The sequence below is a fragment of the Numida meleagris genome, chromosome 2 (genome assembly GCF_002078875.1).
Source record: "Numida meleagris isolate 19003 breed g44 Domestic line chromosome 2, NumMel1.0, whole genome shotgun sequence".
Taxonomy (NCBI): domain Eukaryota; kingdom Metazoa; phylum Chordata; class Aves; order Galliformes; family Numididae; genus Numida; species Numida meleagris.
In genome coordinates, this window is record NC_034410.1 from 22,782,010 (window position 1) to 22,807,079 (window position 25,070).

Sequence of the window (25,070 nt, forward strand, 5' to 3'; positions counted from 1 at the left end):
TCTGCATCTAAGCAGGCATAGGCAAATCCTAATGCTAAGCTGTAAGAAAGCATAAGTGAAACAGTTGCCAGCTCTTGCTGGTTTAGATAGGTTTAGCACCTGTCAGTGACAGGGATTTTAAACTTTGTAAATGAGATGAATGAAGCAAAAAATTTTCACAAAAGAGTAAAAAAATGTATTATAACAGCACTCCACAAAGTACTATGTAAAAAAAAATCACCTTCAAAAGTCCTTAGATGTTTTTAGAACTGTGATTGTTTTTTATACCAAGCAACTTGTTCTAAAAGGAGATGAAGGCTGTGAGAAAGACATAACTTGGAGCTCCAGTTTGGTGATTTCTTTCACTTTACTCAGAATTGTCAAAGACTTGCTCAGCTCTCCTGTGAGTCAGTCACTCCCTCTGTAAGCAACACCTAGCTCTGAACTCCCTCCTTTGAGAACGACAAGTGCTGCAGGTGGTAGAGATGAAAAGACATGGACACAGGTGAGGCTGTGAAGCTGGACGGTGGTTCTCATCTGTGGCTCAGATGAGAGATGAGACTTTCAGCTGCTTTGTGAGCAGATGGTGGAGAGAATCACACTGAGTCCATTCACCAGCTGGTGTGGGAAAAGACCACTCCTCCTCTGATAGGCTGTGATGTTCATCTGCTTCCACCAGGCCCCAGAGCCCAGGAGGCCTATAGAGCAGGAGGGTGATGCAGGGACCTCTTCAGGGAGCACCAGCAGCTACATGGACATCTGAGGTCCCCTCAGTGATGGCAAAGTGACAGTTGTCACCTTGGCCACAGGGAAATAGTCCTTTCCCTTCACTTCTCCAGATGGTTTCCAAGCTGAATTACCTGGACTGGAGACAATGTTTTTACTAGGATTGACTTGTCTCTTTAGCATGACATTTCAACTGTTCAGGAGAGGACTGCATGCTCTGTGTCCACCTGGAGGACTCACAGTGTCCCTCTGGGCCAGAAAAGCAGGTTTGATAGTGATTCTCTGCACCATCTTCTGTTGCTGAAAAGTATTCCCAAAGCAATTCCCAGAACATGGGCATTTAGCTCTGTTTCAATATTTACCATGCAGTTTGATCCTCTGAAAATACAAGATCATTGATAGTGCAGCTTAAAGAATTCTGATAGGATTAACTTGAAGGACTTTTTTTTTATCATTTCATTTCTTCTGCTCACCACACAGAGCAAAGCAGTCACATCATTTTTCCCCACTGTGTCTGAACAGTTCCTACAAAGTATGCTGAGAAAGGTTAAAAAAAAAAAAAAGAAAAAAGGAAGGATTTGCTGTTTTCAGTGAACTTTGTGAGTGAGGGAGTAACTCGTGAACAAAGCCAGCCCTTGCTGCAACTTTTATCTGTAGCTCTAACACATGTACAGAAAGCACACTGCCTGAAGACGAACTATCTTTGTTTCCTGAAGAACAATACATCAAAACTTAATTTGTTTCATTTCCTCAACATTTCCGTCTTTCCTGTGCCCTCCACATGAACTATCTCTCGTGGCTTTGAAAATAAAATTAAGCACCTATGTTTTAGAGTAATGGCTATGCACACAGCTCATGACTCTTTAGAGTAATGTAATCACTTGCTATGCAGTAAGTTACAGACTGCCATTGGCAAGACATGAAGGATGTGTGTGATTAGTACTTGGATCCACATCACATTAATTTGAGAAAAAATGTGAAAAAGTTACCATGAACAGTTTAAGCACAGCAATGCATTGCGATGAATTATGCTGAATTCCTATCAATCAAACTGCAGTGAAAATCAGTCTTCACTTTGGATGAGCTAAGAATTGCAGCAGGCTTCAGCTGTGGCTGAGTGCTGCCATGGAAATATTTTCCTCCCATGAAAAGTGAGTATTTTTCTTAGATCAGAGCAACCTGTTGCTGATGAGAACTGGATTCATGTGTGGTGTGAATAAAACATGGCAAATGTAACCGCACATCTCAGTGTACATCAGCCTTAGCTGGGAAAACTGCAGGACTCTGAGGTCTTGTGAAGTGCTTATTCTTACAGAAACAAGTAAAATGAAACTGCAAGATGATGCAGGAGCAAATCTTTGACCACTTCCATGATTGATAACTTGGAGATTAAAAAAAAAATGGTTGACACAAGCTCTTTCTGCCATTGTACCTCACACAATATGCAGACGGTCAAATCCAGGACTCAGAGGATTATCACAGTGCCAACACTGTTGCTACTACCACTGGGACTCATGACGGAGAGTAAAATGTCATCAGCTCTTGGTCTGTGGGTGTGCAGGTGACTTAAGCTGCAGGGTCTTAATTCACAAGCAGAGCAGGCTGGAAGGAAATATCTGACCCCTTCTGCTGCAACTCCATAACTACTGCGATGTCTAGTATGCCCATCTCTTCAGCTAAGGACAGAGAAATGCTCCTCCTTTGGAGAGTGTGGAGACAGACAGCTCTGTGCTGCACAGGAGGGTGACTGGGTAGTGAAGCGTGACAAAGTTATCAGGAAAGCCCCAAGAGCCAGGTGACCACCTCAGAAAGCAGCACCAGTGTGACTTGAGGAGGACAGGCAAGTGTTTTTTTTTGGCAGAATGCTGCCTGGCAAGGGACTACTTGTCCTGTGATGAATAGGGTGGCTGCCTCCTGCTACTTGTTCCCAATGCTCCAATGGATGCAAGTCCTCACAGAAGTTCTCACCGATCTCCAGGGCAGCTCCTCTATTGTTCATTTTCTGTTGTTGTGAAAACAGCTTGCAGTGGCCCTAAGTTCTGGTTGACTACTCAGGGGAAAAAAGGGATCAAATAAAACACGGTTCGACAAATTTTTCCTATCTAGCAAATCTTGCAAAGATAACATAACTCATGTGAACACCTCAGCTATGGTATGAAATGAAAAGTTTCAAAAGGATGCTGGAACCACTTCGTGGAGAAGAAAGAAAAAATCATTTTCTTTTTACAAGAAGGAGCTAGAAATGGTGATTTTTTTCAGGATTTACTGGCACATTATAAATACTGCTAACTTTCCAGGCCTGTCAGGAGGGTCCCAAAGTTCCACCTGCCTACACAGGATCCTGCAATTGCACGGCAATGCTGTTGGCATGCCGCTCTCCTTGGCTAGGGCACAGCCCCTCCTCACAGGTCACAGGATCACAGACTCATGCAGTATCCTGAGCTGGAAGGGATCCATTAGAATCATTGAGTCCAACTCCTGGCTCCACATAGGACCACCCAAAAACCAGACCTTATGACTGAGAACATTGTCCAAATGCTTCTTGAACTGTGGCAACTTGGGGCCATGACCGCTGCCCTGGGGAGCCTGTTCCAGTGCCTGACCACCCTCTGGCAAAGAACCTTTTCCTAATCCCCAGCCTGACCCTCCCTGCTGTTCCCTTTTATATTGTCCTTTTATTGTGGTGCTCAAAACTGCACACAGTACTCAAGGTCCTTACATGCCATTTCCCTGCTAAACTCTCCCTGGTTATTGGCTGACAGAGAGAAAGCATCAGCAATAATTACTGCAGAATTAAATAAAAACCAGAATATCGCCTTCATCAATAATAACAAAACATAACATTAACTTCTAATTGATTTTGAGTAGGTCTTGCTAGTAATTCAGTCAGAATAAGAAGGCTAAGTTTTAGCAGAGGAAAGGCAAGTCACCCAGATCCCCGTGTCCGTGTTCCCGTGATGCTTCCCTGGTTGAAGAGCTGGAGGCTGTGAGTTGGGAGCCCTGGGTTTAGCAGCTGGCCTTGCCAGCTCCGCAGTGCCTGGCCCATCACCATGGGGGCAAGACGCCTGGCAGTGTGCTCAGTGAAGCCTCTCCTCAATTGTTCTCCATCCACTGAAGTGCCCCAGGCTGACACTTGCAAGAAATAGACTGCTAAGAATAGGCCAAACAAGCTTATTAATTTTTGGCCGAGCCAACTACATGGGCCACAACTATAGCTGTGCATTTCTCTGTTTAAAGGGAAATAAGCATATTTGCACTCAATGAAGATCAGTCAGCGTGGGCTCTCTTCACGTCTGCAGAACTCCCCTGTGCACGCAGCTCTTCTTGAGGAGAGGTTGTGCTGCTCCCCACAGAGACCAGACAGGATTTACTCCAACTCAGTATGAAGGCAATAAGATGCATTCTCAGACATTCTTAGCATGTTTAAGGAGTAACTTGAAGTTTGGTTACTGACCTGCCTTATGCATTTTTTTCTAGTTATTAGAACACTTTTCTATGAAAAAATTCTTAAATTCCCAGAATCCATAGGTTACACAAATAAGCACTAAAAGGACTTTCCAAAGCAGGACAGTGCTAAGTATTGTAGCTGTAAATCATGGACTATCAGAACGTCATACCATTATACAATATATCTACTATGAGTCATCCAATAAACTGTGTTCCAGTCAGAAAGCTGGCACACAAGGACTCAGGATAAGATTAATGTTTTAATATACTTTTAAACCATTTACAGAACAAAATGTACACAGTTGCTTAGAGGATTCCTAGGTTTTGTGTTACGAGAAAGCAAAATATGAAATTAAGCATTGAGGGATATTTTTAACAGCATCCCTGCCCGTGCCTACACTGCGAGAAGCAGCCAGCCCAGAATTAGGCATCATGGGCACTGACTAGCACAGCCACATCCATGCACCCCAAGCTCCCAGCTGCCGTCACTGTCCTTGGGCTGCAGCGCGGAACACAGCAGGATGGGGCTGGGCTCCTGTGGGTTTCATGTGGTGAACCCAACACTGCAGTAAGCAGGGAGCAAGGCAGAGCAAGGTACAGTCTCCTTGTGCTCAACTGGTTTCCTTAGCTGAAGCAAATCTCTAGTGGATCCACACACCTTGCACAGAAAGAGACAGAAAGAGCTCTGCTATGACAATCTCATGTGAAAGCCCTGGTGGCTGCTTATGGACACTGTGGCCAGGCAGGAAGACTGCTGGGTTAGCTGGTGGTAGCAGGGTGAGTTACTGAATAGCAAGATTTCCCTTCTGGATGCTAGCCTGGCCCCATGAGCTTAATGGAGCAGTTAAACATACGGCGTGTTAAGAAGGATGTCCCAGGAAATAAAAGCAGGAAATCTAAAGAAAGGTGTTAAATGGGACTGGAGATGCAGAAATTGTGCTGATTTTGATATCAGCTGTCCTGGGTGTGCTCACTTCTCACTACCACAATGGCAAGACCTGTAGGGTCAGTGGAGGTGTGTAAAAATGTATAGCAGCATGACAGACTTTTCACAAGGACATTTGAATCTGCAGTTTGGTTTCCACCCATGCTGAGACTGTGCGTCTTCCTTGCCTTTCTTGCACAAAAGATGCAGGCCCAATACCTGGAAACAAACCCCAGGGTCTGGGGCCTTCAGCTGCAGGACCACGATGCATTTTGCAGTACAAGATCCTTTCCAGAGGAAACAACACTGGGGTCACATGTAGGGAAAACACTGCTGAAATACCATCTGAAGAATCTCATGGAGCCTGGATTATTTTGACATGAAATACCTTGGGGCTGGGCTACGTGAAAGCTATCATCCCTCCCTTTGAGATGCCGCTCTGAGATACTTGAGCCTACTAAGTGATACTGCTTTAAAAGAAGAGAAAGCAACTGCAATGTATAATTTCAGAATTATTCCTAAGGATAGGAAAATGAAGAAATTTGTCCCAAAATAAATACTTTGTCTCTTAAATTGTTTTTCCTCCCTCCTGAAGCCAGCTGTTAATTTGATGGTGTTTTACCATTGAGAAAGTAACCAGAATAACTTTGTTGTGAAAGCTCAGATCTTTCTCAGAGGCGGTGGCTTGCTGACCTCAGTCCAGATATAGTTGTTCCATAAAAACCACAAATGTTCTTCACAGGAGTGTAATTTCTGAATGCTGTGAACATCCTTTAATCATCCATACTTCATCTTCTGGGCATGGCATGGCACATCACATTAGTGAATCTGACACCACCAGGATTACACAGTGCTTTGTTTTCTCCATTACTCTGAGAGTTTTGAGGATATAAACAAGAATATAAAGACCTTGGGAAAAAATGATGGGAATTACTGCTCTGTTTCATGCCATTTAGACACTGACAGCTCTGTCTTAAAATGAATGCAGATATTATTCCAGCCTGAAAATTTGTCAGAGTTCTGCATTAATCTCTGAATTTCATTGTGGGGAGAAGACTTGATCGTTCTGAAGAGTTTTTCATTTGTATTATACTTCAGAATAGCTTTCAATCATCTCTTTGGGCTTACACTGGTTGCAGAGGTTCCTCTAAAGTATTCTACCCGGAAGCAGGATGAAGAAAAAGATGTACTAAGATGAAAGCCTCTGGAGATTCTTTAAGAGGGACAGGAAAGTTCTGGAAATAGTTTAATGAAGAATCTGTTTAATTTGACAAGAATGGAGCCTCCTGAAGCTCTACCCTGAGCATAACACAGGAAACAACTCTAAGGATGAAAGCACCCTTATCCTTTGTGGAGCTCCATCCTGCAGCTTCCCAAGGGGACTGCTGGCAAACATAGGCCACACAGGCCAGTATTTCTGCCATTTATCTTCCCTGGTGTCAGTCATGGATCTCTCATTTGAAAAATGTGTATTTTAAAAGCCCTAAGGCTCTCTCGGCCTACATCAGAAAGAGCAGAAAATAGCAAGAGACAAAAATTGTGTGCAATAGTGAGAAGATAACACGGTTGCTGAAATGCTGTGAATCTCTTTGTATTCTTGGCGCTCATACCCTGTTTATTCCTTTGAGAATAGGGGAAGTCAACAGTGCTGTAACCCCACAAATCACAGTAACTACTTTACAGACTTCATCTTCCCACACAGCTCCTTTTTATTTCCACTGTTCTACCACAACAGGGAGGAAAGCCTAATACACTTGGGCAGTCAAGATTTTCACTTGAACTGGTCAATGATGAGACTTTTTATCGTGCCCTAGTGTTCACAAGAGTACTAAATTTTTTAATATTACTAACTACTACCATGGCCTTGCTTTACCCATGGTAATTTGAAATGCTTGGGAATGGGAGGGGACTACATACTGCTGGCCCTGTTAGATGAAGGAAGAACATGCTGTACCAGCAGGAAGAGTGGCAAACTAGTTCAGAATCTTTAAAGCTTATCTACAAAAGGAGGCAAGAATGGGTTTCAGCATTTCATATACCATGTCCAGGGCATTTTCCACCTCAGCAAGAGCTAAACCCACACAGGGCTCCCAGGAGCTTCCAGTGGAAGACTGCTCCTTGCTATGGACTCCACAAAACTGCAGTTGAAATTGAAACTTTCACACCACACAATGTCAGAAGTAAGGGAAAAACTGCTACATGAAAGATGAAGAGGCTAGGAACTGCCTGGAGAAAGAAAGCAGGTATTCTCTCCACTAGAACAACAAAGTGATAAAAATACAATCAGATCTCTTGAAGCTTTTCCAGAAGCATTTCTATCTAATTGCTGAGCCATTACTGACTTGGGTCTCATCTTCAAACACAGTAGTGCCCATGGAGCTGATCAATTATTCAGTTTCAATTATCGATTTCTCATTAGCAGAGCTATCCCTCCAGTCATTAGCTGTATCTTCCTTTATCTCAATCAGTATTTGGTATTAAAATTACTAGTCTTGTGAAATAAGAAAAAATGAAAAATACAGATCTGATATGGAAGGCTATATTAAAAGATTGGGCAGCAAGAGTTTTATTTCTAGGCTTTTTAACAGAGAACATAATGTGTTGTTCACAGACAACTCTTCTTCTGCAGGTCATCCTCAGAAAAGAAGACACACCTTCCTACAAAATCTGTTCCAGTAACAATATAATTAATGCAGTTGCTACTTCAGATACAAGATGCAAAGAATTATCTTACACAACAGTTTTCAAAACATATATACAAGTATTCATGCATGTGTTCCTGCTCTTTTTGTTCAAGTGCCCCAAACCTATTTTTTTTCTTCTTCTTCTTATATAGCCATCTGGGCTCACATCGTTCTCTTCCGTCATTTCAGCTCCAGATAAATCTGAGAAAGAGAGAGAGAGAGAGAAAGAATTAAATAACCAGACAACAGGAAAAAAAAAAAAGGAAAAATTAGAATTAATATGTGAAGGGGTTTGACTTACCAATTTCCATGAGTAGAACGATCCTAAAAATCTTTGCAGCAAAACTTATGTGAGTAAAAATGCAGTATGATATCTCATGAAAATGATACTTTGGATTTTCTCACACATATTGTATCCAGATTCATGGCGAATGTGGGTATCTTGATGTTGGGGATGAAATTCCTCTTTCAATCCTCCTGTCTTTTCTCTTGGTTATTTAACAGAACCTTCTTTCTCCTTTGCAAATGATATGGATTTGTTGATATCCTCATAAATATGTATTCACCATAAGTACTTTTCCCATGACATTGCATATTTAAAATTTGCTGTGAAACTTTAGGCAGAAAAAAAAGTAGGAGCTATTGGGATGGAAACACATTTATTATTTTGCAGAATAAATACCATCAACTTCAACTCTGAGTATGGCCATAAGTAAGGGGCATCTGTGACTCCAAAATTCCTTCCACACTCTTCAGTATTTCTGTGTATATATTTGAGGTAGGAACCACACACGCAAGACACAAGCTCAGTAGGCACAGGAAGAAAGTGGATAAATGCAGCACACTAGAGGAAGTCACAAGTACCCATATTAAATTGACTCAATAAAGTAGAGGATGGGGCAGGTATAGAAAAATACAAGCTAGAAGGTCTTCATTTGCTCTGTTAATCAGCATCAAAAACAGAATACACTTTCTAGTGATGTTGGCAGACATGTTAATTTGATCTGAACACATTATCTTGCTACCTCCTTTGAGTGTGCTCTCACTCCATACTTGACTGCAGACCAAAAACAAGAGACCCCAGCTCCTCTTCTCCCCAGATTTGTATTTCAGTTCTAGATAGCAGTTCACTGCTGAGTCAAACATATGCAAATTGTGTTTGGAGGAAGAAAGTGCAAAATAAGGCCTTTGTTCATCAAAGCAATTAAGTCAGTACATAGCGGAAGAGATGAGGTCAGGCCTGCTAGCCCAGCTATACTCAGCTGTGCCTACAAGTGAAGGGCACTGGCTTGGCCAGCTCCCATGTGCTGATTAATTTGGCATCAGAGTGTATTCAGCAGCCCAGATTCTCTCTAGGACCTGTGGCCTAGAACTTGCTTACAGCTGTGAAGCTCTGCACCAGAGGTGACAGCCTATGGCAACTCTGTAGTGCCCACTGCCATAGCAACTGAGGTGGGGGCTTTGTGAGGTGATGTTCAGCGCCCCATGGTCTGTCCTGTGGCTATGTGGCTCTAATGAAGCCTCTGAGAGCTTTGTCATTGACTTCACTGGGATCAAGATTTCACTCCAAAGATGGATCTAGCACCAAGGCACTGGATACAGATTTTTAATGAAATTGTACTGAACAAGAGTCCTTGCTGTGGCCTCAAGTTTTAATTTAAACCATTTCAGATAATTTACTTCTGCTGTCAGGAAGTATCATTCTTAACCCCAAGATAAAGACCTTACTTCCACTTAGGTGCTATACTACGTGACAGCTTTGTATCTTCAAATATCAAGCGTATTTTCACTGCTTCGCTTCTCTTGCACAGGATATGTACATATGATGCTATGCAGTAAGGAGGAACAAAGTATGATGTTTTAATTATTCTTTTGTTGTTCTGTTTTTTAAACTTCCAGATGGTCTCTGTGACTGGTGATCTTTTCTTTAGTCTGTAATTTCCCACTTTAATTAGCTTACTTAACTGAGAGCACATGCCTGAGAGACACACACGTGACCAGATAATATCAAGTGCTAATGTTTAATTGCTTTCACAAAATTAGAAGCAGATAAATAGTTGAGGCCATAATTGAATGACCTTACTAGAAGACAAGCTGATTGGTGTTGTGACAAAACTTGAGAGATTCCCAGGCTTGAGCTAATTTCACATCAGCAAGGGCTGCAGGCACAAGACAATGGCTCTGTTAGAGAGCATGGTCAGAGCTGGGTAACAGATCTGCCATGCATATTTATCAGCTGAGGGCTGGCTCAGGTTGTGCCACATTCTGAGAGGAATGAACCAAGCTATCGTTCTGATTTACTACTTCCTAAGAAAGAACACAGTGAACAGATTTTTGCAGGGAGAAAGGAGGGGGTTAAAAAAGCTGTATCCATCTTCATCCTTGCCCCTCTCCATGCTTGTGAGAAATGGCAGTTGGGCAGCCCAAGCATCTGTCCTTGAGGGGCTTTGCTGGGAAACACCAAGCAGTTGCTGACAAGAGCGGTGGGGATCTGACACAAATGTGTATGAACAGGCAGTCTGGAGCAAGTCTGACGCTTTTCCCTCTTGTACTAAATTCAAAGCTTTTTACTGCTGGGTGAAAGATCTGAGCAAGGTCAATTCTCAGAATCTGAATTCTTTGTGCCTGGCTATCATTAACTGGTGAATGGGCATGCCTCATTTTGATATGGCTGTAGTAATTCTATTTGAGTGTAAAGATAGAAAGAAGGAATCATGCAGTACTTACAGGATCCCTTTTCACAAGGCCTGGGTTAGGCACAACGATGATGAGGTGGGCAATGGTAAACATGGAGTTCAGCACATAAGAAAAAAACAAATTCTTATGCAGTGTTATCCTTTGACAGCTGAGGCTCCTGAAAAATATGGAGTACACATTGTAAATTAGTATTTTTCTTCTGAAGTCACTTTAACAAGCTCTTTCTGGCAATAATTTCTCAAGAATGCCTTTTGGCAAGGCATAATCGGAAAATACATGCCTTGCATTGCAGCTGTAACCTCTGACAAATTTTTTTGTTTTGTTTTTACACCTGTTCAGTACCACATGCTTTTTAGCCATGTTGCAAAGAACCATCCAGCTACATTCTCATCCCTTGATGCCTTTCTTTGTTTCACGGTAATTGAGATATTAAATGGTGAAGCAGAACACTGAGAATTATTAGATGTGCATGATGCAAGTAGCACAAATTAGGACTATTGCTTGATAAGTAACTGTTCCCTGGAGACTCAATTTCTCCAATATTCCGATGAATATTATTTGCTGCTTTAGGAATTGGCGGTGAGAACATTGTGTGGGAATCCCCTTAAATTTCAGGGAGATTTGGGTTGGTATCCTGCATGTTTCTGACACCAGCTGATGAGGTTGTTTTCCTGCTCAGAGGGAGCAGCAGCGTGGGGGGTGGAAGGATTTCTGATATTGTGGGTAGCAGAATTTCCCAAGGTTACAACATTCTTGTGCAACTAAATCGTGACTTCAGTTTCTGTCTTGAACCACCTGCCCTTTCCAATTCCTACCCAAATCCACAGGCCACCTCCTTGGCCACCCCTGAGCAGAGAACACCTCCGGAGCTGATGGCAGAAAAGTGTTCCTGGAGCTGTTAGATAGTGATGTGATGTCTGCCCTCAGTGATCACTGAAAATAAACTGGTGAATCCTGCAGGTAAAGGAACAACGAAGACAAGCAAATATTGCTTCTTACTGAGGCATGTAAGTCTTTCACAGTCTGGAACTGTGTGCTGGCTGTGACTTTCAGCTGCTCCGTATGTGGAGGTTAATGCAGAATGCACTTTTTCTAAAAACAGAGAACTCCTTTCTCCTTATCTGTTTATTTGCTTCTTTATTTATTTTCCTTTTTTTTTGCCTCCTTAGTGGCCTGCCATTTATTCTTAGTTGTCCTTACACCTTTTCTGTGAGTCACTGGATGGAATTCTTCCTTTAGCCTAGATTGCCTTGCTGGCTATAGTCAACATCCTCCTGCAATTCTTACTACTATTGTTGATCTACTATACCCACCAAGACACTCTCTTTGGTTCAGAATGTCTATGAGATGGAAGTCCCTGGGGCTAGAAGGAAGAGTACCTCTTTACAAATGTCCTGATTTTATGTTATTTTAGCATTAGCTATAGGCAGCTGTTGAGCACCAGATATGAGGCTAAGTGCACCTTTAGTTTGACCTCCTGTAGGATAGGATACTGGGGAAAACAGACTGTTCTTTGGACTGACCTATCCTACACTGTGTTCTTGTGCTTATTTCACTTGTATTTGCCCCCATCACAAATCAAGCCTAATGTTCCTCTTCTCCTCTGCGCTAGCAGTGTTTGTCTGGTCCCGGTTCTTTCTTTCTCCCCATTCTCCATCATTACACTTCATCTACACTACTGGCTCCACTTGTCTAGGGACACTACCATGTACAATTCACCCTCTGTCTTTCTCCTGCAGTCCTGATAACATGCATCCCATCCTCAATAAATCAAAATTTCCCCATCACTTTGAGCAGTCTGTTCAGCTCAAGGTCACAGAGACGCAGACCCTTGTCTCTTCAGCTGCCTCACCACGTGGCTACTACTACAGACAGTCAGTCTTTTGTGATAGTCCCTGCCACGTATGTGGGCTTCCATTCTCATTCCTGTCATTCCTCGCTGCTTTTCTTGGCTTTTCCCAGTCTTACCTCTCTATGAAATTGGACTGTCCTTCCAAATATGTTGCCTCCAACTGCTGTCCAAGCTCTTTGCCCTGCTTGCCCTCATCCTTCCCTCACAATCTCTTTAACTTTTCTTCCTTGATTACAGCTTTCATGTTAATGATCTAACTGCATCAGGAAGTGTATATTTCCCTACCCTCAGTTATCTGACCCTTAGTATTTTCCATCAAAATGGCAACGACACCTTCCTGACTTGGTCTGCCCTGAGAGGAAAACTCCTTTTGCCCAGTCTTCTCTTCTTTCTCTCTTTTTCAGCATCTCCCCTTATAATGGAAAGTCTGGCTTCTCTAATTTTCAGCTTCATTCATGGTCCAACTTGTTTTATCAATTATTTTCTATACCTCCATCTCCCTTCTCCTATTCATCTCTTATCTTATTGAAAATTTGCCATCAATTCTGTCTGGAAACCTTCTTCTTTGGTTCCAATCTTACCCATCTACCCATCTTGCCCTGCACATGAAACTGTGCTCAGCAGTTTGCAATATTATCTTCCTAGCAAAACCCAAGCTCATTCCCCCTTCTGGTTTTGACAGTCACCTGTGATATTCTCCATCTCTGACCTCTCTTAGCTCTCTTTCTGGCTCTTTTCCAGATTCTCTAATCATTCCTTAAAGGTGTCTTTGAAAGATGCTCTTCATCCTCCAGTCAACTTTCTGTACATTCCCTATTCGGCTTTATTAATCACTATGCAAAAAGGCATGATTAATCATCCAGACCTAAAACTCCAATTCTCATTATGTCACTGTGCTTCCATCAGTTGTGTCTCTGACTTTCAGTATCTCCTACGGTTTGTATGTTTGTCCCGTGTTTCACTTTTTTCCTATGCTTCCTATACTTCCTTTAGCAGGGGTAGGACCTCCTATTTACACATAGGCACCCTTATTTTTGAGTTCCTACCTTCACTTTTCTATTGCATTTATGATATTGATCTCTGAGGCATTTTTGGCACTATTTTCTTCATAGATCTATTCTGTGAATCTACTATTCCTCAATCATGAATATTGAGAACACTGATTTTCACCCCCACTCAGTTATTTTCCATCTCCTGGCCACTTGTTTATTTTTCAGACAATTATTTTCATGCTTTCTACCACATCCTCCCTGGAGAAAACTCCCAACAAACTTCTACAATTGATCCTTCCATACATTATCCCTCTTCAACTTCCTTTAAAAGCCTTGCCAACAGTGATACTGGCAGGTACATTCACAGCACAACATCTATTGTTCTCACAGACCTAAACTTACTGTACTCCCCAGTTACATTTACAAAAATATCTTTGTTTTAATAATTCAATTAGAAGTGAGACTTTTGCATTTTATCATGTAAGACAATGGGGTCTCAGTCTGCAACTATAAAAATATTGGAATAGTGTTAACATGCATGTAACTGTTGGGCACTCTGCTTTATGAATACTCTGCCTCTTGTCGTAAATTAATATTGCTTATCAATGCTTATCAATACTGATTCAATATTCCCTTCCAAAAGTACTGTATTGGCATCCGTGATGCCAGATAATTATGAATTTAGATGCTTCAAATTCAAAGGAGAATAAATCTCTGCCAGGAAAGACTGCTTATACATGGGAAGAATTTTTCCTCACATTCTGAAACAGAAGCCTCTGCAAGCTATTAACTGCCACCTCTGCAGTCAAAAGCTACTGTACAGCTCCAAAACCATCTCTTACTATTTGATTGACCATCTGATTGATAGCTTGCCTTCTATTGAAGGCCAAATGATCTATCACTTCAATATCCAGATGGGAGAAGACAGCTGAAGGTAAGAAGACGACTGCTCCCATACAGCTTTACTCTTACTTCCTTATGATTTTAATTTGGTTTCTTCTTTGTCCTCTCATTTTGCTGTGTTTTGTTTTGATCCCTTTTTCTACTTCTCCCTGTAATGTCTGTGTTACAGATTAGTCACTGAAAGGAAAGGACGAGCAGAGGAGGAGGAGAGGGGGAGGAGTACTGCTTTCAGGAAGGCTGTTGTCAGATGAGTCTTTCAGCGTGGCCTGGGAATGGTCAGGACTGAGTTGTCAGTGATTCAGAGCTCACAGTGAGTCAACCTGAGCCTTCCTTGCTCACTGCAAGGTCCCAGAAGAATGCAATTACCTTTCTGGACCATTTTGGGTAGACATTTTAACCAAATCCTTTCCAAACTGCCCCATAGAGCTCTGGAGCCTGGCTAGAAGATTTCAGATCCCGGTCTTCTCAATGCACTACTGTAGCTGTGCTTTTGTGCTCTGTTTCTTAGAAGAGATAGGAATTCAGCAGTTCATTAGGCAATCTCCAGCTATCTCTACACCCCATTAACACATGTTATCACAGCTACTCATCAAACTGATCCTCTGGAAATTACCAGAATTAATAACGCATATTTTTTATTCACCAACTTTAAGCCTATAATCTTATAGTCTCCTATTACAGCTTATGAAAAGTCCAACCATTGCATTTCCTGTTTCATAGGTTTCACGGGTTACTAAGCATACTCTTTTCCAGACTGTATGGACACTCTAATCTCATCCACAGTGAACCTGTTCAGGGATCAGCAGCAGATGAAGCAGCCAGGCAGAAGATTTACATAACACTACTAAGACAATGTTCATTAGAAAGCACACAATCTGAACCAAAATATAAAACTCAATCCTACCACACTTCTGTGCTCCAGCCAGTAAAATTATTTGGAGTCTGACCGAATTCATTCAGAATATCCAGGTCCCCCTGTTCTGTGACTCGTGGCTTCTCACCTGAGTTATAGAGTATCTCAACCTCTTTTGAAACTGTCCTCCTTCAGTATTGGTTGCTTTCTTGTACTCTCATTAAAAATATCTTCATTATTCTGTTCTGCCTTAGAAACACTGTTTTCTGTTTCTCTGCATTTTCATGTGGATATACCATCTCTGTACCATCTCAAAAAGGACTTAAGTCCTCTGCAAGAAGATGCAAAAGGTTCAGCTATTCTCTTGATTTTACTGGCTGGTATGTGTTTGGAATAATGAACCCACAATATTTGACCTGTTAACAGATATATTTCCCAGATTTGCACGTGGATCTATCATACAACATAACGAGTACGTTTTCAGAAAGACTGCAAAGGTAATAAAGTTGAGACCGGAAACAGGCTAAGGTCCCTCATGTAAAATTTGAGTTAAATAATACAGGGACTTTGAGGCTACAATTGATTTAAGCACTGTAACAAGTATCTGGGGTCTTGTGGAGCAACTTTCACTGCAGATTGTTAGAGTCAGACAACAATCTCTTGTCCTCTAGAGGTAGAGGTTCAGCAAGAACATCTTTTTAACCACAAATTTCTACAGTTATATACACATCTAAGATGGAATTTTGTGTTTGCTCTGCAATGATGGTTTCTACAAATCTTCATATTTGTATTTGTGGCCAAAACACACATCTTAGAAGTTCAGTTAATGAAGTTGATGATATCTTACAATCCAGAATGTAAAGCATTTCATGTTGTATTGAAGTTACTGAGTTATGATGCAACACATTAAACCTACCAATTCCAAGATACTTAACAAATGCCATTTAGTCTAGACATATAAAACCTCTGCGCTACAAGAGTCATACGAAATGTTTATAACTAAATGGTCATGACAGAATATGCACTGGTTGTACTTCAATTACTTGGACTTACTGGTTACAGAAAGTCCAATGATTACAGAAACACCCTTTGTTTTAAGTTAATGCTACAACACTAAAGAATGGAAAAAAATGCCAATTAGTCTCTTTACAGACTTTGAAATTTCAATGAGTGAAAAACTGCTTTGGAAAATATGGAGAATGAATCCTGCTGTTTTTGAAAACAAAGCATATATAGATTAATGATTTGGCATGAGTGGGAAGGTGTTAATTTAGAAACTGCTCATAATTCATAGTTACTGTCTTGGTCACTAAGATCTGAAAAAAAATGTATTTGGTGTACTTCTTATATTTGAGTACCAAGTTGACAGTTTTGAGGGGGTGGGTTTTTTTGACTTTCGGTTTTATAGAAACATCAACCAAATAAAAACAAATAAAATTTGTGACCTATTTATAAAAGCCATGCTCTTTTATCTGTCTTCTAGATAAAGACAGATAAAGATAACTAAAGACAGGGAAGATAACTAAGTATGTCTAGAAGTATTCTACACTTTTGGATTACATATATGCCTTTGAAATTCTGAAATAGATTGATGGATACACAAAAGAATATCACATATCTTTATATGAGAATAATGATAAAGAAGTGAAAAATTGTATTTTGAATGCTCATCAAGGACTTCTAAAAAAGCTTAGTGCTACTCTGAAACAGGCCTATTTGTCTTCTGACATATTTGACAACTTTAGCTTCAAATATTTTCTTGCAGGCTCTAAAAAATACACTCTTTATAGTAACAACAATGATGGACTTTAATTAATTGCTGTAGGTTGCCATTATTGTCTAACAATTCCTTCTTAATCCCTGCACAGAAGATTGTGAAGAAAAAAAAAGTTTGCATCCAATCATCTCAGAAAACGTCACTTGTCCTTTTAGACTACCTTACAGCTATCTTCAGATATATTCTAAAGCTGGTGAGCACTTCTCTGGTCATGAAGTAATGGCCCTGTCCTCTGACTGCAAGTAATGGATGCTCCTCTGCTGAAATCAGTAAGATAATACAATCCCATCTGGGTCATTTTTTTTGAAGTATCTGAATGGACATCATAACCCAGTTTCTGACATCCCAGAGGTCTGCAGTTTACAGTAATGTTATATACCTTAAATTTACATACGTGAAAAAGATTGCTTAAAAGCTTGGAGAAGAATATATCTCATGCAAGTCAGCATAGCTCTGGATGTACAATAGCTCAGGGCCCTGTCCAGCAGTTATTCTCCAATATTTTCCCCACAGTAATCTCCCTGCATCATGTTTACACTGCTACTGAGAAATCCTCTTTGGCTAGAGTGTGGTTTAGACATGTCTAGATACCTCCACTTTTCATGTGATTTGAAAATAAAGAAACAAATGGAGCCCTTAATCTGCTAGAAATGTACTGGCTTTGGTGTCTTCTAGCGATCAGCAATTCCCTGAAGTGAAACCAGAAGATTGTTCCCAGACGGTCCCTTACTACTGATAGTGACTGAAACTGTGACTAAATGTCTGAGAACAAATCTGAGCTCCCACTGCTCCTTCGCTGCTGTAATAAATAGTGTGCAGACAGGTTCACTAAAGGACAAGACTGAGGACATTACCATACCATAGTTGCAACACCTTCAGTGAATATCAATTTAGTTTCCTTTAAAGTTCTGATATAAAACATTACTGTTTCTCATATCAATGAAAATGATAGGCTGTAACACTAGTGTTAAATTCATCCTTAGTGATGAGTTCTGTAAGCACCTACACAAGTCAACAGATCAGTCCCTTTGCAACAGATGAGGGCATTCCTGTTCTTTGGGAGCTGGAAGGCTTCACGCCACTGCCGTGTGAAGTCTCTGCTACTTCTACGGTCTGGACATGCTCTCCAAGGAACAACAGACAACTGGTAAATGAAGAGCCTTACCAGATTCCCAGTTACACCATTTCCCTATGGATGGCCCTTTCACACCACTTTTGAAAAGTCCAACATCATAATTTTGACTACACACCATTGAAAGATATCCCAGTGGTGAGAGGACCCTGTGCTGACGCTTTTCATTCCATCAGTATTATATAAAAAGACACTCGGAAGAGTTGGCCATGTTCCCTTCCAAGCTTCTCTTTAGTTACCACATGAGATCCCTCATGAAAAGAAGAGAGTGTTTGTAAGAAACACTTACTTGAAATAGAAGAAAATTGCCAAGGAAATCAACAGGGATGTAATAGACAAAGCATGGCCAACGATCGCCATATAATAAAGTATGAACGCCATCTGAAATTTAACAAAAAGAAAAGGCAAACATGAACAATTGGCAGGCACTCATTTTTTTTTTTCTCACTGAGGAAGAATCTACAAAATCAACCTATTTTGTATTTCTTTCTTTTTTTTCTGCAGGTTCTTTTGCAATATTCTTTTAATAGCAGCATTACATTAAATAGCATAACTCAAGATCTAAAGACAAGATAAGTGTTTCTTACATAAATTGATCTTTTTCTGCTGCACTGAATTCACTGGCAAGATCTCTGCCTAAACTATGCATAACTAAGTTTCCCAAACTCTAGGAGAGCACAGCAGACATAATACATATGGATTGTCAAAAAGCCCATGGAAAGTTTCCACACCAAAAGAAAGTATTGAAGAAAACAGGATTGGAAGAAAGGTTTTACAGTCTGAAAGCTGTTTAAGCAGCAGGGAGTAAAAGCTTAATGGTCACTTTTGGATGGAGATGAGTCAGTTAGGTGACCTCAGGATAGGTATCGGAGCTGGCTTTTTGTTCAATGTATTCATTAATGACCTGAGGATGTGAAGATGCAGAGAAATCTCTGACTCCAGATCATACTTTGCTCTTCTAGAGAATACTAACAGACTCTTCACATAACTAAGAGAGAGGTCAATAAGATATCCTGTGAACTTCAAGAAGGATAAAAGCAGGGACAAGTGATCTAAGTCCTGCCTACATAATGCTGAACTTCAAACTGGCAACCAAACTCAGGACCAAGATCTTGAAGTAATCATGGCCAGGTCTCTGAATTGCTGACTCAATCTGTAACGATAGCTAAAGAGTCAAGAAAACATCAGAGATCAACAGGAACAGCCTTGGAGGTAAAACATCATTTTGTCTCTGTTTAAAACTTACATCCCACATCTTTCTGGCCTCCTCTTAGGAAGGACACAGCCAAGCTGGAAAAGGTGAAAAAAAAACAACTAAAATAACTGAGGAGTTAGAGTTGCTGTGTTGTGACACGTGAGTGCAAATTACAGGATTCTCCATTTGGAGAGGACAAGTCATTGGTGGCTTATGACAAAGGTCCAAGAAATCATGAAAGCAGTAGATGAGTTAAAAATTATTCAGGAGCTCCAACCACATTGCAACAAGACACCCCATGGCAATTCTGGTTCCAACACTAAAGTGAGACTCCCTGCTGGGAAACTAGCTATTCTTGTTATCACTGTAAAAACAGTGTGTATAAACAGATAACCAGGATTTCACTTTACTAATATAATCAAGATCTATGATAGGCCTATCCATATTTTGTGTGCCAACAGTGAAGCAAAATCATGGGACAGCACCATGGCATCAGAATGCTGCAATATTTAAATGTCATATAATGGTCTCAGCCAAACTCTTAAGCATCATCCAGCTGTCAGAATACTGTGGGAGGCTAATGGCATGCCAAGCTCCACTGTTCCACTTTTTCTGAAAGCACTAATATAATATCAGCCTGTCTTGAAAAACGACTGGATAGCAGGTTCCTCTGCTGGGTTTATTTTCACCTGTATTTCATTCATTTTTCTTCTGTTATGCAAGGGCAATTTTCCTTTTTCAATGACTAGATGAATTTTTTATGAACACCCTTCTCTATGAAAAGCTTGTAAGTACCTGTGCAGCATTTTGAGCATGGCTTCTTATTACTCCCTCTTTGCATCTTTTGTGTGCTTTTGACAAAGAAAGAAGAATAAAGGGAGAAGACATGTTTCATGCAACTCCTTCGTTTCAGGCACATTCAGCTAATATCTGGCATGCCTCTAATTGATTTCTGCAGTCCTAAGTTTTGCCACTCACATTTTTTGGCATTTCCAAACCAATTGAGAACTGCAGGTGAAAACAGATTTTAAAAAAATGGAAAACAAAGCTATTCTCAGCACAGGTGCACATCTTCTCATCTGGTTTATTCTTCAGACATTGTACGACTTCAGAATCAGATCCTGCTTTCATTAACCTAAGAGGTGCGGTGGACTGGTTCATATTTACAACGAAGTCACATTTACACCATCCTGGCTATGTAGACATGATACAAGTATCACTCAGCACGCATATTAGCCAGAAAAATTCTAGATCTCCTACTTTCCTTCCACAATGGCCAACCACAACATTCTAGTGACCATAAATGTTTCAAAAGTTTTTTTTTCTGAGAGCTCCAGCAACCCCAGAAAGGGCAGATCAGAGTGTAAAGAAGACAAGATAGATTTCTGAATATGGAGAAGTGGGAGAGGTTTTTACCTGTGTGCGTGGGACATTTCTTTCATTGCATACTAAGTGGTGGCTATATAACACAAGACTGATAAAGTTTTAAAGTCTGAATTTAATTTACAGATGAATTTTCATAGATGTTTTGTTTGTCTGCCTCTTCTGTATACAACCCTTACCAAATAACAGCTCTAAGTAGCAAATGATTCCAGATAGCTGCATGCAAGTCTGTGTGCACCCCAAAGGACTTCTGTTGACACAGGCTCTCTACCTTTTAGCATACAACTGCTAAATCAGTTCAAAGGTATATCTGGGACTCAGCATAGCTTTTGTGATTACTCCATGTAAACTTACTATGGTAACTGTTCAAAAAAGCTTTCCAAATACAACAATGAAGATGGATCAGAGAGGACTGAACTCTCAGATAATAAAGCTTATGGTCTCGCACTTTTAAGACCAGGATGAGATTTTTAAGTGATTCATTTCCAAAATACTGCAAGTTATTATTTCCAATGAGCTTCAACAAGCAATTAACTATTTTATTAACCTCTGCACTCCTTGAAATGGCAGTCTCTGATGGCCTTTCTGATACACAGGGTTTATAATGACTCACAAATCTTTTATTTTATGCACTTTTGGGGGTTTAGAATACTTGAAATAGAAACATTTAAATGTTCTTCCTCCCATGTTCCTCTAGAGTTCTTCTCTTGAGGAAAGAGAATTCTTAAACAGAAATATAATCTCCCTAGTTAATTAGACTCCCTATAGGTACATGAAGATACTCTAGAAATGAAGCATACTCCTGATTTTTGAAGACTTGGACTGAAGGTCATAATCCAACTTGCTATTTCTGTAAAGATAGATTCTTTCTGCATTTTCCATTATTTTTTGTTTCAGAGCAATCTCAAGGGACGTATAATTTTCCATTGTGTTCTATCTGCACTTTGCTTGAATGATATTCAACATTCTTCTTCTGGAAGGCATGGGCAATAGGCAACAGAACTACATTTTTTGCCTCTCTACATGGGCCAACATCTGGAAAAATGGTATTTTTATGGTGCTTGCATTTAATCTCTCTGTGAGCTGAGATTCTTACTATTACTCTCTTTGCTGCATAGGTGAGCCCCATTTTACCATGATGATTCCTCATGCTGCAAAAACTTTTAGAATTCACCTCCTGCCTAGTCCAGTAGACTTTTCCAAGGCTCTTTATGCTGGGTCATTACTAAGTATAACCACATACAGGTTTTTGGCTGTATTATAAAAGATCCTCCAAGACAAACCCCAAATCAAATCACTTTCTGACTTTCCCTGCCATAATTCCAAAGTCACAAATTATTCTGTCACAAATCTGTAATCAGATTTTCCTGGAGCTCCGTTCACATTTGAGAAATATGTTTATTTTCATGAGCTTACCTAAATTCTTTCTTAAAAGCTTTTCTCAGATTTCTTTCTCCTTCTTTCTTTTGTTGCTTTTAGACTTTGATCTCCTTTTTCAGCTTAGCAACTCAATTTTGGAAATATTGATTCAAATGCTTAATTTATTAGTGTAAATAGTCACTCTGACTTCAGTTAAACTATTAAATACAAATGTGTTCAGGTTTGTAGAATTATCTGGCAAAATGGAATCTTCATAAATGTTTCTATTCAAAGGGAGTGAGTAAAGGGTGATATTCTTTGCTTATGAAAATAATCTTAACCTATTTTAGGATTTCCAGCCCTGCAAAGAAGTTATCAACAGCTTGGAAGATTCTGGTTACAGAACACAAAACTGAAACTCTAACGGATCATTTTATAACTGTTGGACAATCAGGAAAAAAACATAGAATTAAAAAATGCATTTGAAAAATGCAGAGAAGTTGATGACATGAATTGCTACTAAATCATCCAGCCTGTAGCAAACATGTATTAAATCTAATTTAGATCTAAGAATTCGTGAAATAATTTTAATAAGTTAAAATTAGGAGGCCAATGCTATTCAACGTCTGTGCTACAAATTAAACTGAAAGATAAAGACTATTCTGACCTTCTTCACATGTGCCTCGCTGCTAGCCCAGCCAAAAACCATTCCAAGACAATCACTGCCTTTTTAACGGTAGCATACCTTCAATTTTTCAGAGGTGAAAGAGTTGCACAGAGTGTAGTTGGACCAAGTTCGGTTGCTCTCAGGATGGCGGAACCAGTTTCCAGTTTCATCACAGTATTTTGAAGCTCTTTCTGATGGTAAAGTGCAATAGTAGTTCATATGTTAGCATACTACATATTAAAAATCCATTAAAAAGAATTACTGATCAGAAATAAAATGTCTGTGTAACAAAATCCCAAGGATTTTCAACTTGTGCGATTAATATACCTTCTTGTTTTTTTTTAATTAGAGATTTATCTGACACCACACTCATTATTTGTCTCCCACTGGTTTTGAATGAATGCCAACAGAGCATATATATCCAACCTTCACTCAGATGCAATTATTTCCATGTTAATAATTCACTTAAAGAGGCTGCTGAAACTTGTTCAAACTGGCACTGCCAGTGAGATGCCAGTATCCCTCCACAGACACTAATAAATCAAGTCTTGCAGTAGGGTTCCATGTTTTACAGGGAATAATTGAATAATTAGTTAAAGGTGATGTGTAGTGGAAGGGGAGCAAGCAGGACGCAAACTGGAGCCCAGGTGCTGGTGATGGCAATAGTCCCAACATCAGTGGTGCATCCGTCCAGAGGAAGAGCCTGCCCAAACTCTGTGCCAGCAGTGGGCGGGATCACTGCTGATTTGCCCCTGAGGTTGCAAACACAGAAAGCAGCAGGCTCTATGCTTAAATAATCTGATGTGCATTTGGCCTCTCTATGCGTCTCTGTCACAAGTGACTCCAGCACCCTCTCCAGTGTTCACCAGGTCCATGCTTCATCACACATGTCTTTCTCTTGCAGCAGCAGCACCATTAGGATAGCTCAGGGGGGTGTCTGGAAGCACAGATGTGTGCCGTGCAAGCATCCTCCTGGCTGCATCTGCATTTCTGACTGGGAAATCCTGGATGCAGGGGTGCAGACAGTCACTTCTAATCACCTGTCAAGACTTGGACTAATTCCTTTGGCTTTCCCCCAAGCGCTAGTCATAGGGGAGTCAGTGGAAAACTTGCCCATGTAACAAAAGTGGCTACGATCAGAAGCTTAAATTATTTGATGTTTTCTTAGATAGTGACACAATTGTTTATTTATGAAATACACAGTAGTTCAAGTCTGACTTCTTTTGGCAGTCTAAGAAGTCTGTCTTGACATCACTTTTTCTATTGTAGCTTTATGATTTTATTGACCCTATGCATAGGTTATCAGCATTTCCAGTCAATTTACTTTTAAAGAACCAATTACCCTTTGAACAGACACATTTTCATTTCTTATGTTCAACATTTGAGTTTATTTTTCTTAGTCAGCTCTGATGATTAATGGTTCTAGTAACTTGGAAGATTCATATTCCCTCTTTACATGCTGAGAAAAGCAGCTGATTCCACTGGCAAGGTAAGCATTATGTGAACTGAACTATCTTCCTCTGACTAGACATGCACTTTGTATAGTACCACTGCATAAAGAAGATGATCCTCCAGAACACAGCATACTTTTGAAATTACTGTGAGCTCCAAATCATTGTTTTGAGGGACTTGCTGAAAATCAATACGTGCATTAGCAATACAAAGAGGAACAGTACATGCTATCTCAGCCTTCCATCACTGCAGCTTGCAGATAATCTCAGGCTGCCTGTGTAGCGATGTTCTCGTTGTACTCTTTGCCAGACATTATCTAAAGCTGGAAAAAGTGTTCAGTCATAGATAAAAGATTAATGGTTACTCTTCCATGGAACACAGTGTACAAACATTGTACCTGCTATCCCATATACTGTGCAAAATGAGCAGCTTTTCTTAATACACTATAGAGCATGATGGTAATACCATCTATCATCTCTGCACTTTAATGCCTATGTAGGCACACTGCCTAAGTTTAATGTGACCTTTGAAAGTCAGAGACAAATCTGTTGCTTCATACTTTTTCTTGAAGCCAGATAAATGCAACTGATCCTACTCTGGAAGTTGCCACGGCCCACTGATTTCTTGCTGTAACGTTGTCAGAAAATGGAACTAGGAGATCAGAATCCCATGATATGTGTTGCGTTACCAGAAAATACAATTATGATAACACCCACTAAACACAGCATGTGCCTTTTCAAAATATCTCATTAAAAGATATTAGTTAGATTGATAAAAGGTGTGGGCTAAAGTTTATGACACAAGGGACAGTTTTTCACATTTCTGCTCACTACTTTTGGTAGATCATAAACAAGAGTTAGGTACCTGAGTGTCCCTTAGCTATGGTGCCCATGAGATGCAATGTGTTTAGTCAGTGGGACTGATTGTTGAAGAAGTTTCACAGTGTTTGCCTTAATTTGAAATCTGAGGCTTGATCTTGGGGCAATTACAGTACCTTCATGCTGTCCATTCCAGTAAATTAAACTGGTAGAACATTTCTTCTAAACC

General features: G+C 40.3%; 1 protein-coding gene across 1 annotated transcript in view; it reads right to left on the minus strand.

Moving 5' to 3' along the window:
- CALCR (calcitonin receptor) overlaps positions 1 to 25,070 on the minus strand; it is a 147,335-nt gene that overhangs the window by 24,417 nt on the left and 97,848 nt on the right. Inside the window, exons 5-7 of the mRNA XM_021389025.1 lie at positions 22,650 to 22,762; positions 18,257 to 18,348; positions 10,489 to 10,615 (exon numbers count right to left, since the gene is read on the minus strand). Of these exons, the coding sequence (XP_021244700.1) occupies positions 10,489 to 10,615; positions 18,257 to 18,348; positions 22,650 to 22,762 (332 nt within the window). The remainder of the gene's footprint in view (positions 1 to 10,488; positions 10,616 to 18,256; positions 18,349 to 22,649; positions 22,763 to 25,070) is intronic.